Source organism: Berghia stephanieae, chromosome 2 (genome assembly GCF_034508935.2).
Source record: "Berghia stephanieae isolate SIO BIC M18660-M18661 chromosome 2, UCSD_Bste_1.3, whole genome shotgun sequence".
NCBI lineage: Eukaryota > Metazoa > Mollusca > Gastropoda > Nudibranchia > Aeolidiidae > Berghia > Berghia stephanieae.
Genome location: NC_088361.1, coordinates 59,688,480 through 59,700,979, shown reverse-complemented (window position 1 = coordinate 59,700,979; position 12,500 = coordinate 59,688,480). Strand labels below are relative to the sequence as shown.

Below are 12,500 nucleotides of genomic sequence, written 5' to 3'. Positions count from 1 at the left end.
CATTAAAATTCATATTATTAAAATAGAAAAAGAACACATTCCCCATTTATACTTAGTAGCTCTTTATCGATAAAACTATTGAAACCATTAGATTTGTTTCAGAATAAAGTTTGTTCCTTTGCATTCACTAATATTGTAAGCGCTTTTGACGTGACAGACTCGATGGATCAATTGATAGAGTACTCAACTCATCGTAAAGGAAAATGGTAAAGGGAATTGTTTCGAGTGCAGTCGAGGTTTTAATTTAATTTTTTTTTTCATTTGACATCAAAGTGAACACAGCAATGGACAAGCAGGTGGGTCTGTTAGATTTAAACTTGAGCTTTTGTAAATACCACCAGACCACGCTCAGGATATGACAAAATATTATTTGCCCTAGATTACCATTCTATCCAAAGGATAACAAGCAAATGTTACTGTTATTTCAACGCTACAGAAAACGAATTTAATTCCGACTCCATGTGCCTAATGGCTCTTAAAGACTCCTTTTTATACTATATTTGTCTTTTTATTGTGCGAAGAGTGATCAATAAAGTAATTAATTAACTGCCTGAAGCGTAAACCGTAAAAAGGATTGAGTGATTAAATCATTATTAGTGAAAGGATTACGGAATATATTCAGTTATTCAAAAAAGAATATAATCTGTTACATATACGTACTTATAGCTTAACCCTTTTATGTCGGCGTGGTGTTGTAGTAGGGTCTTGCAACACGATCTCCATTAGGTCTTAGGGTCAAAACCTGCGATTAGATACTTCGACAGTATTCCCACAGGAAAGAAAATGTATTGCCCACAATTTCATCTGTCTTCTAAAGAGTGATTAAGAAAATCGGGCCAGTTAGACTTAGCGGAAAGTACTTTGCGATGAAATCGCTTCCTCTCCAAAAGGGTTGCAGGCAATTTTTGCTGTCCATTGAACGGCATAGAAATCGGAATAAGCTCCGTTCCATTAGCCATGGCGGCTTTTAAGGAATATACTTTTATAGTTAACCCTTGCCTATCATAGAGGTGTATTCATTGATTAGTTGATACAGATGAAATCACTAACAATTACAATTCATTCTTGACACTATATAAAAGGTAAATGAATGTTTGATTCAGAAGTTCCAGTGAGAAAACGTTAATGTTTGACCAAAGAATTTTGGAGCATATCAACTAATTAAGGAATAAAATTAAAAATTATATTTTTTTAAAACCATAGGAATATCCAATCGATTAAATTGTTTATATATCTAGATTTATGTGTTTTATTCTCAAGTATTTCATCGGGTTTGATAAATGTGATCATATTGATATTTATTTACTGGTATCCGTTACAGAGTTATTTTATCAAACCAGCATGTTTGTGAATTTGTGTGTTTTATTTGATCTAGTTTCATCAACGGATTCTTGGAATATGTGTTATTATCAAAATGGATTGTAGACATAACATCGCCATTCTACATTCGCTTTTGTATAACCATATAACATAACACTTTATACTACCAACTATGGTAGCCGGGAAGATGAGCAGCTTGGAGTTTTTTGGAGGTTTTTTTTTCTGTTTAGAGGTCATCTAAACCGTTACTATGAGTAATCACAATGAATGCAATCGTAACAAGCAGTTTGTTGGTTGGAAACGGTCGCAGTTCTAATTATTTATAATTAATTATATAAATAGAATATATGGGTCTGTATTTATATATGCCTCTGGTTTCATTTTGTGAATTTTACCCTTCTAATGCTCGATAACGAAGGCGACTTGGTGAACCCGGCAGGCCTGAAACAGGCTCCATACCTTAAGTTGGCAGATTCGATTAGACAGAGGAGAAAGAGCAACGATCTAATTTTTTATCAGATTTCAATTAATTGGTTTGCTGTTGTTTGTTGTCGTTTTGTTTTGGGATATATTACGGCGCTTAAACACTTGTGGTTCTTCCAGCGCCAGTAAAAAGAGAATAATAGAGAAGGGGGGGGGGGGTGTAGATCTGAAGTTAAAAGCACCAAAGAAAACTGGTTGTAAAAGGAACGAGCAATCGATTTTGTTGTTTTTGTTTGTTTACTTGTTGTCTTGTTTGGGGGTTGTTGTTTTTGTTTTTTGGTTTGCTTTTTGGGGGGTTTTTTTTTGGTTTGTTTTTTTTTATTTTTTGGTTACGGGGGGGGGGGGGGGGGGGGGGGGGGGATTTTACGGCGCTTGCGACACGATTTCTATTAGGTCATTTCAGCGCCAGTGAAAAGGAGGATAATAGTGAGACACATAGATCTGGAGCACCAAAGATAAATCAAGACAAGAGGGCCTGGCTCAAATATGGAATAGATGTATTCACGAGTAATCCACCGATGGACCCATTTCGACATTACCTAAAAGTAATTTCAACAATGTGGAAGTTTGTCTACTGTGATATTATTTGCGCCAGGGGTTAGAACTCAATAGTAGTAGTAGCGGTAGTATGTAGTAATAGTACTAGTAGTAGTAGTAGTAGTAGTAGTAGTAGTAGTAGTAGTAGTAGTAGTAGTAGTAGTAGTAGTAGTAGTAGTAGTAATAGTAGCAGTAGTAGTGGTAGTAGTAGTAGTAGTAGTAGTAGTAGTAGTAGTAGTTGTTGTGGTAGTAGTAAGTTGTAGTGCTGGGTGTAATAGTAGTAGACGTAATAGTTTTATTTCTAATAGTAGTAGTAGTAGTAGTAGTAGTAGTAGTAGTAGTAGTAGTAGTAGTAGTAGTAGTAGTAGTAGTAGTAGTAGTAGTAGTAGTAGTAGTAGTAGTAGTAGTATTAGTAGTATTATTATTATTAGTAGTAGTAGTAGTAGTTGTAGTAGTAGTAGTAGCGGTATTAGTAGTAATAGTGTCGTAGTAGTAGTAGTAGTAGTAGTAGTAGTAGTAGTAGTAGTAGTAGTAGTAGTAGTAGTAGTAGTAGTAGTGGTGGTGGTGGTGGTGGTGGTGGTGATGGTGGTGGTAGTTTTAATTGTAGTAGAATTTGTAGTTTTGTAGTAGTAGAAGTAGTAGTAGTAGTAGTAGTAGTAGTAGTAGTAATAGTAGTAGTAGTAGTAGTAGTAGTAGTAGTAGTAGTAGTAGTAGTAGTAGGAGCAGTAGTATTAGTAGTAGTAGTAGTAGTAGTAGTAGTAGTAGTAGTAGTAGTAGTAGTAGTAGTAGTAGTAGTGGCAGAAGTAGTAGTAGAATCAGCAATACAAACAACTTTTATAATTAAGATTATTCCATTCCTCCGTTATCATTGTATATTAACGTCTTTCATCTTTTTATTGCTGCATATTAAAACAATGAAATTTATCATTATAATTATAGTCGTATAATATAATATATGCATGTGCGTTTATGTGTTTGTCTTTTTATGTTAGTGTGCGCCTCACTTGAGTGTTTATGCTCTTACAGACGCCGCTTGATTGAGCTCTTAAAACCACATAAAATGTTCATATTAATATAGTATAGTTAATGAAATTCATAAATGTGATCATATTGATATTTATTTACTGGTGTCTGTTACAGAGTTATTTTATCAAAATATCAAAGCAATATACAAGTTAGCATGTTGTAATATAAATTTTATCATATAATTGCCATTATTATACTGGCAATAAATTATTGCGTAAACAAAGACCACTCCCACCACCACCACCACCACCACCACCACCATCACCACCACCACCACGATCACTACTACTACTACTACTACTACTACTACTACTACTACTACTACTACTACTACTACTACTACTACTACTATTACTACTACTACTACGGCTACTACTACTACTTCTAGTACTATTACAGTTGCTGATGCAGTTGCTGTTATTGTTACTACTATTACTTTTACTACTACTTTTGTTATCGCTACTACCGCTACGACTACTATTACTGCTGCCACCAACACCACCATACTTCTACTGTAAAGTAATGTCTTTCTACATTGATGAAATCGGACTCTTGTGTTGTTGTCCTTCAACGCCCATGGAGCTACGGTTAACTCCGGTTTATCCCGTTTTTTAATAGCGTGAAACGGACAGTAGCAAATGCTTGCTACCCTTTGGATGGGGGACGTTAGTCTATCGCAAAGTACATCCCTCCAGATCTAACAGACCCAGCTACCCAGTCACTGCTCGGTGGACAGGGGAGTCATAAAATTATAATCTCGACTGTATCCGGGGTCGATCACATTTCCTTTGCATGTGAAGCGAGTGCTCTCCCAACTGAGTGAGAACAGAGATTGAAATGGAGAAAGAAAGAGAGACAGAGGAGTGAGAAGGGGATAAGAAGAGAGAGAGAGAGAGAGAGAGAGAGAGAGAGAGAGAGAGAGAGAGAGAGGGGGGGGGGAGGGTAAAGTAGATCAAGTAGATTGAACATTTTATCTTGCTGTGGCAGACAGAGAGAGCTTAGAGTTTGGTCATGGATCGTAGCGGGGTGCCAAGCAAACAGACATCTAGAATTATTTGCACTGTTGGATGCCGGGAGGGAATTTCCTGTTCTGGATTGTAATTACAATCCACCTTATCGTTTTTCGAATCCTTTCCTTTATCCTTTTTTCCACTATAGAATGCTCTATTTTTTTTTTAGTCGTGGCAGGGCATTTCAATTCTTGAAATAAAATTCATTGTCTGCTTCATCGATTCGTAGAGTTAATCTCGTCTTGTGACAAAAAAGCGACACAAAGCATGATCAGTGACGGAATGGGTGACAATGGACTCAAACTCTGCCTGAATGTTCTATGTTTTGGTGGAAAAGATGGCTGGTCATGAGCATTGTAAGAACCGTGCTATAGTGCGGAAAGAAAGAAATTGGAAACATTTTTTTCCTTTCTTATCAAATTGATTTTCATGATATGATATGGTATTTTCTGATTAAAATCAAATAAAACTAAGTACATTGATTTTACAAATATTTTCCTTCGTATTCAATACAAAAATGGTGATGCCTGCTTATTGGGTCAAATTCAAATCGATAATAGGGAACTCGTAACTTTTAATAAAGTACCAAAAAAAAAACCCATAGATTGTGATTAGACCATCCCGAGGCCCTATATTACTTTTCGATGGAAATTGATATTGCGTAATATTAAATCAAATAAGAATTTGATTTACTATTTGGATTGATACACATGTAACGTCACCCAAAATTGTGTATGCATAACCCCTTACCCCCCCCCCCCCCCCATCAAAAAAAAAATATCCATGCGATATCCATTTCAATTTGATTTACAGATGTATTGATGTTTCGTTTTATTTCCAATTTTTCTTTCATCTCCTATCATCAAACCTCTCCATGATCTCCTGGCATGAATAAACAAATAAAAAAACAGATCCCAGGCTTATGTTCCTAATGTGGATTATAGGATAATCTACATCAATGGATTTTCCGATTTTACTATTATCATTATCAAACGTTGAAACATCAAAAGAGCAATCATTGTAAATAAGGTATGAATTACAGGTTGAGTAGATTATTCTAATTACCTTGTTTTTGCTCTATAGCCCAACCTTCTTTTGTGTTATGCATGTGATTGTGTTTTGTTTCTTGCATGACCTATTTTTCTAATCATCATTATAATCTTCCCTTGAAAATCTACAGTTATGATATCATTTTGCTGCAAATGCGTCAAAAATGTTGCATATCAGACTATCACCAAGACCTGAAAGTGTATCCGTTTCAGGGACTCCTCTGCCCCTCCCCCCCCCCCTACACACACACACACATACACACACCTCCATTTATATTTGAGTACCATTGAACGACGTCAACAAATTTGCATGTCTGATAACCACCATTGTTGTTGTAATGGAAATACACTCAAACCAACGCAACATATTGTCCATCACAGCAATGTTAAACCAAGCCAATAATTGCGTTCGGTTATCAGACCTGCTAATATGTGCACAAGGTCGGAAACGATCAGACCCAATAAGCTCATGCGCGTCTTTTCTCTTGTTTGAAATTTATAAATTATTATGTTATCATTTATCAAATGATTTAAACAGTTAAACGACTTAAAATTGCAATAGAGTTTGAGTATCTCATGCATCATCTTTATTTTTGACCAACCCACACGCGGTTAGTTTAATAGAAATAGTATGCGCCTGGCTAAGAAGCTCATAAGTTTGCCATACGGACGTATAACGAACAACACACACAACTATGTGTAACCTTAAACGTGTATAGTCGGGTCAATACAGTTCAGTGAGAATTATTCATAAACTTAGTGACGTCAACTTCATACTATCTATAGAGGCCTAACATTTTCAAAAGGCATAATATGTCCATTCAGATATATATCATTCAAGAAACCGACACCTTGCTCAGGAAACAACAGTGAACTAGATAATGCCCTCCACTGCCCTCCTCCATTCACTTTCATTTTTTTAAAATTCACTAATGATGTTAAGAATGGATGTCAGAACATTGGTCTTCCTTTGTTCTTTCTCTCCTACATTGATTTTTAAAAAATAATAATAAATAATAACACCGTCACTAAATTGCACTGTCAAATCCAAATTGATGTGAATCGTTTTACGGTGTCTTTGTGGTCTTGACTTATGACCTGAAGGTCGCGGGATTAAGTCCCGATCTGGACGTCTTAAATTTGAGTATTTTTTGTTGGGTTTTTAAAAATTCTACTGTGGGCGGGGGGGGGGGGGGGGAGGGGTTCTTTATTCACGTGTTTCATCATGAGTAAAAAAATTAGCCCTTCAAATCCGTTATGCCCATGGAGCCAGAATTTATCCTAGTTTCTATAACGTGAAACGGACAATATCAGATGCCTGTTACCCTTTGGATATGACGCTAGTCTATCGCAAGATACTTTCTACAAGATCTAACAGCTACCCATTCACTGTTGGGGGGACATGAGGTTCTGAAAAAATATCTCTACCCCTTTGCGTGTGAAGCTAGTGCTCTACCAACTGAGTTATCGGGACCCTGATTAAAGGAATACCTGAACGGTAACAGTATTGTGTATGTCTAAAATAATGTAATTACAAGCGATCTAGTTTACTCTCTCTCTCTCTCTCTCTCTCTCTCTCTCTCTCTCTCTCGTCATTTGTGTTTAGCGTTGCTGTTGGCTCTCAAACCTTTTTAAAGCGCTTGAGGTTGAGGACGTATTTTAGTAAATATTGCTTTAAAAAATCTAATGTTTTTCGTCATTATATGAGCTCGGGTGTTCCTGTAGGGTATTTAATAGGCGAACATTACGAAATATGCACGATCATTACAAAACAGATTAAAAGACCGTTTCTTAAAGGGATGGAATAAAAGTAGTAAATATTAATACCCGATTATTATAAAGAACGAACGGGCGAAAATATTACGTGTTTAATAGAATGTTTTTATCCCCTTTCTTTGATCGAAAACCTCAATCGTGGAATGTAAAATACAAGTAGAATGAAAATATATCAACAAAAAACGAGTGTGAAGGATATGCTTAGGCGAGGTAGTAGTAGCAGTAGTAGTAGTAGTAGTAGTAGTAGTAGTAGTAGTAGTAGTAGTAGTAGTAGTAGTAGAAGTAGTAGTAGTGTAGTAGAAGTAGTAGTAGTGTAGTAGTAATAGTAGTAGTAGTAGTAGTAGTAGTAGTAGTAGTAGTAGTAGTAGTAGTAGTAGTAGTACTAGTAGTAGTAGTAGTAGTAGTAGTAGTAGTAGTAGTAGTAGTAGTAGTAGTGGTGGTGGTGGGGGTGGTGGTGGTGGTGGTCCTCTTAGAGTCCTGGGAGCTATTGAACAGATTTCTGCAATCTCAATCAATTACTTGTTACCTTCCAGATAGAGCGCTGGTAAAGGTCAGAGTACTTTCCATCTACTCTAAATCAAATTCAGCTTTCAAAATTACTGTAAAGGAGATCCTGGGTAATTTCCTATGTATTGCGCATAACGGAAATGGTTTGCCCTCTTGGCCGACTCGCCACAAACGAAGTTGCAGGTCCCGATATGAAAATGTGTCCTTCGTACATTTGTTGATCCTGCGTTAAGTTGACAGCAACAATTCCATGCTACTTTTCGATATGATGCTGCGGATCCAAACTATTCAATCACTACTTGGTGGAGAGGAGGGCTAAAAACCGATCTTCCAACTAAACACAGATTGAAATCAGCATGAGCTAAAAGAAGAGGACAAAAATGAGAAGAAGGAAGAGGCAGAAGCTGTGGAAAAAACAGTACGCGCGTATCTAAGATATGTAAGCAATATATATATATATATATATATATATATATATATATATATATATATATATATATTCCGCAATTGCCACTAAATGTGCTCAAAGAGCTTTACAGAGGTTCTCAATCCAGCAGAAACGCTCAACATTTAGGACCAGACAAGATGCTTGTAAGGCACACTTGTATTTTTTTTCTTCAGAGCCAACGCTGTTACCGACCAGGTACTCATTTACACCTGAATATGGTGAGAGAGTGTCAGTAAAGGGCCTTTTCGTTACGTCGCAAACCGGGACTCAAACCAGGGACTTATAGGTCAGAAGTTGAGTGTTATATCACAAGGTCACAAAACTGAACATAAAATTTCACTTTCTCTTTCACTCTTCAAACTACTTGTGGTGGCTTAAGCCTATATTGCAGAATACGATTAAAAAGGTACGCTCAAAGCAAGATAAACCCCGTAATTAAAGTGCAATATAAACATCAAAACATCAATAAATTACAACCAAAGTTATCCATATAAATTGAAAATGCCTGCTACAGATTGCATTGCTTCCACTGGATTGGTATCTGCAAAGTATCTACTTGTCTTTTAAGGTAGATTTACTCAAAGTTTTTGTTTAATTGGTTTAGAGAATATTGTTAGAAAAAGTATATCTGTCGCTAATACGAAGCAGACAGTCCATTAACTGACTTCCATCGTGCATAAAAATGTCGTAAACGCCGTTATACTCCTGACACATTAAAAAGTTATCATTTTCATGGAGAACTATTTTCAAACTGTTGAAGGTAGTGGAACATAATGTTTATCACCTGCTCGTCTTAAGTTTCATTGCATCATGACTCACAAATATTATAGAAATTGTGTTGAACAAGCAATTGCATTCGTGTCCTAAAACCAGCGTGTATTTCCAGCTAAATGAATACAATATCAGTGGTCCTTCCACGCCACCGATATCTGATTCAAGGGCATACAAAATATAATACTTGCCATCCACAAGACACTTCTGCTATAGACTGACAAATCAAATTTCTTCAAATATCACCAAGATCATGGGAGAAAAAATCTCAATCCTGACACATTTCAAAAAGTACAATGATTGAGACTTTTTGAAATCCTGGCACATCTCAAGAAGTGCTATGATTGAGTCTTTCTGCAATCCTGACACATCTCAAAAAGTGTTATGATTGAGTCTTTCTGCAATCCTGACACATCTCAAAAAGTGTTATGATTGAGACTTTTTGCAATCCTGACACATCTCAAGAAGTGTTATGATTGGCACTTTTTGAAAAGATGGATTTCGAATGATGAACGCTAGTCCAGTGTAGAATTCTCCCAGATCTGATATATGGCTTTGTAGTCTAGTGGTATGACACTCGCCTTCGGATCGGAAGATCCTGGGTTCGAGTCCCGCTATGAACGGCGCATAGTTGAGTCCTTGGAAAAGGCTCTATACTCACATTCTCTCTCCGTAATCAGGTGTAAAATGAGTACCTGGTCGTGAACAGCGTTTCCGAAAGAAATTGTAATATCACTTAACAGTCCCGTCCTACATGTTAAAATGTCTGTTTGCTAGGGACCCATTGTAAAGTGCTTTGAGCACGTTAAGTGGATACTGCGTTAATAAGAGCTCAATGTTTTTTTAGTGCTGTTTATGAATGGACGGAGGAAAAACCTGACATAACATAAGATCAAGCCAGGTAGTTTGATGGTTTGCAAAATGGGATATTTATAGCTTTTAACATGTGGATCTCCAAACAGAGAACCGTCCAGCATTTCATAATTTCCAACATTTCATTGGACAGCCGATTGGGTCTACATCAAAATAATTAGTCTTGGCTGAGTCCGACAATCCAGTATGGAGATTAATGCGATGCGTTGACTTTTTATCCATTTCTGAACGACTCGAGCATAGCCACAGTGTCCACTTCATTATGTAAATGTAAAATATATTTTTATTTATTTCTCATCATTATCGGCGTGTAACCTGAGGAAAGCCAAAGGCCAAAACAGTGTTTACTTTATGTTGCTCCTTGTATATGAGTCGCATTCACTCCCTATATTTTTCTGTCCACAACCCCCAACCCAAGCGCATTACTCGATTAACACATTAGATTTGCATATGAAGATTGAAATTCAAGCGCATAATCAAATTTCATTGTACAATTTTTGCAATAATTGAATTTGATCTTGATGTATAACGTTGATATCTTTTCCTTTCCAGGATTCTTGGGTTTTGTTTAGATTTGATCATGGATGAGAACGTATCAATATCCATAATAGATGCCTTGAAGAACCATGCTCAAAATCAACCTAACAGACCGGCTTTCATCTTTGTCGATGAAGAAATGAACAGATTGGTCTTCTCACGACAGCAAGTTTGGGACTATTGTCAAAAATTTGCAGCTCTGTTGACAAGAACTGATCTGGGAAGGGGGCGTGTTGTGTGCAACACTTTACGCAACTCTCCCCAGAGAGTGATTACAGAATTAGGCGCCATTACAGCTGGAGCTATTTCAATGAATGGGCAGACATGTTTGACATGTGGCTCAGATTTTATGAATTGTTTAATACTCGGTGAAGCTGATGCTATAATTGTAGATCAAGACGACCCCGATGGAGTATTTCATATTCTCGAACCCAAATTAAGTTATTTTAATGAGAATACAGGCGAAGTGTCTTGTCCGGAAGCCCCAAGCTTAAAATACATCTTAAAATATCGGTTAATTGATAAAAGGCAATTCTTTGAAGAACTCGGTAATGAAAGTGATAAGATGCATGTCAATATAAATCCTGACGATGTATGCCAGTACCTGTGTACCAGCGGTAGCACCTGTTTCTTCAAATTGGTGGCTTTTAGTAGTAGATGTTTATTGGAATATGGACGTCATTTTGCTGAGGTGATTGGTGTTACTGAGGACGATGTGTACATGAACAACAGAGTCCTGGGTTGGCTTGGTGGATATCCCACGGTCTATTTGGCAACTGGTTCAATAAGGGTGATTTTCGACATGGCTAATGGAATCCCACAGCATTCGTCTGAGATACAATGGAAAATTGCTGTACAAGAAAAATGTGATGTCGCTTATACCGCTCCTCTCTATTTGAATGAATTCAACCAAGTCCGTTTGCATTGTAAGGATGAGTTAAAAAATTATAAGTTGCGTACTGTTGGTGTAGGTGGAGGCCCTGTTTCTAAGAAAATGATAGAAGCAGCTCTTGGAAACATATCTGAAACTGTAGTCATAGCCTATGCGAGTACAGAAGCCGGCTTTACAACTTTTTACAAAGTCTCTGCCTTAAGTGAATTTGAGGAGTTTAATACAGGATGGCCAACAGTAGGTTCAAGGGTAAAAGTTGTCAATAAGCATGGCAAAGAAGTTCCAAATGGCATGATGGGTGAAATCCTAATTCAAACAACTCAGAGAGCTCTTTATTATGTAAAAGATCCCGAAAAAACTTTGCAAACTTTCAATCATGATGGATGGGTACGTCTAGGCGACATGGGCAAAATCAACTCTCATGGACAACTCTATGTGATTGGTCGTGACAAGTTTGCCATTTTAAGAGGAAGCCTTGTATTCTATCCTGAGACGATTGAAGCTTTCATCCGAGAATGTCCAGGAATTAAAGAGGTTGCTGTGACTGGTGTGCCAGACGAGCTACGATTTGAGCAGCTGTGTGCCTTAATCATTAAAAAGCCCGGTGCCAAACTTTCAGTTGATGATGTTAGGAATTATTGTAAAACGTGTGTCATTACAGAGGATGAAGACCTTGCCCCTATTCCCAAATACTTCCTTTTTGTTGATTCGCTTCCTCACAGTAAAACGGGCAAACTTGAGAGAAAAAAGATTAAAAAGAAAGCCAGTGACATGGTACGCATGAATCCTGATTGGCGCTTTGAAACTACTTATGTTTATGGGAGTAAATTTATATAGCGCATAATTCTCTCGGCGCTTTTACAATAAGCAATGACATATTTAAAACTGCAATATCTACGCATGTGATTTGATAAAGGTGTAAAATATTTATGAATTATTTACTCAAGAAGATCACCTGTCTGCAAGAGTGCGCGCACCAAAAAAAAAAGTAATTACTGTTACTTTGGTATCGGACTGTACTACATCTCTTGATCCTCTGGTTGAAGAGCGACTTTTTTCTATACCAAAAACCAAACAGTGTTAAAGAAAACAATGCATGCTAAAGCAAATGCCTATGATTTTATGATTACTTTGACAATGTTTATGATATTATCATATAAAAACATGTAAAGAAATTTGGAATGCTTAGTCAAGGATTGTCTGGCAGTGGCAAATTAAGAATTTGTCACTTTGATTGTCTGGTAGATTAGTTTGTTTTTTTCATAAATACA

General features: G+C 36.9%; 1 protein-coding gene across 1 annotated transcript in view; it reads left to right on the top strand.

Annotated features, from left to right (window-relative positions):
- Positions 1–8,675: 8,675 nt before the first annotated feature.
- The window catches only part of LOC144965250 (3-[(3aS,4S,7aS)-7a-methyl-1,5-dioxo-octahydro-1H-inden-4-yl]propanoyl:CoA ligase-like), a 5,481-nt gene continuing 1,656 nt past the window's right edge, over positions 8,676–12,500 (top strand). Inside the window, exons 1-2 of the mRNA XM_078900390.1 lie at positions 8,676–8,724; positions 10,353–12,500. The exon at positions 10,353–12,500 is cut by the window's right edge and continues 1,656 nt beyond it. Of these exons, the coding sequence (XP_078756516.1) occupies positions 10,381–12,066 (1,686 nt within the window). The 5' untranslated portion in view covers positions 8,676–8,724; positions 10,353–10,380 and the 3' untranslated portion in view covers positions 12,067–12,500. The remainder of the gene's footprint in view (positions 8,725–10,352) is intronic.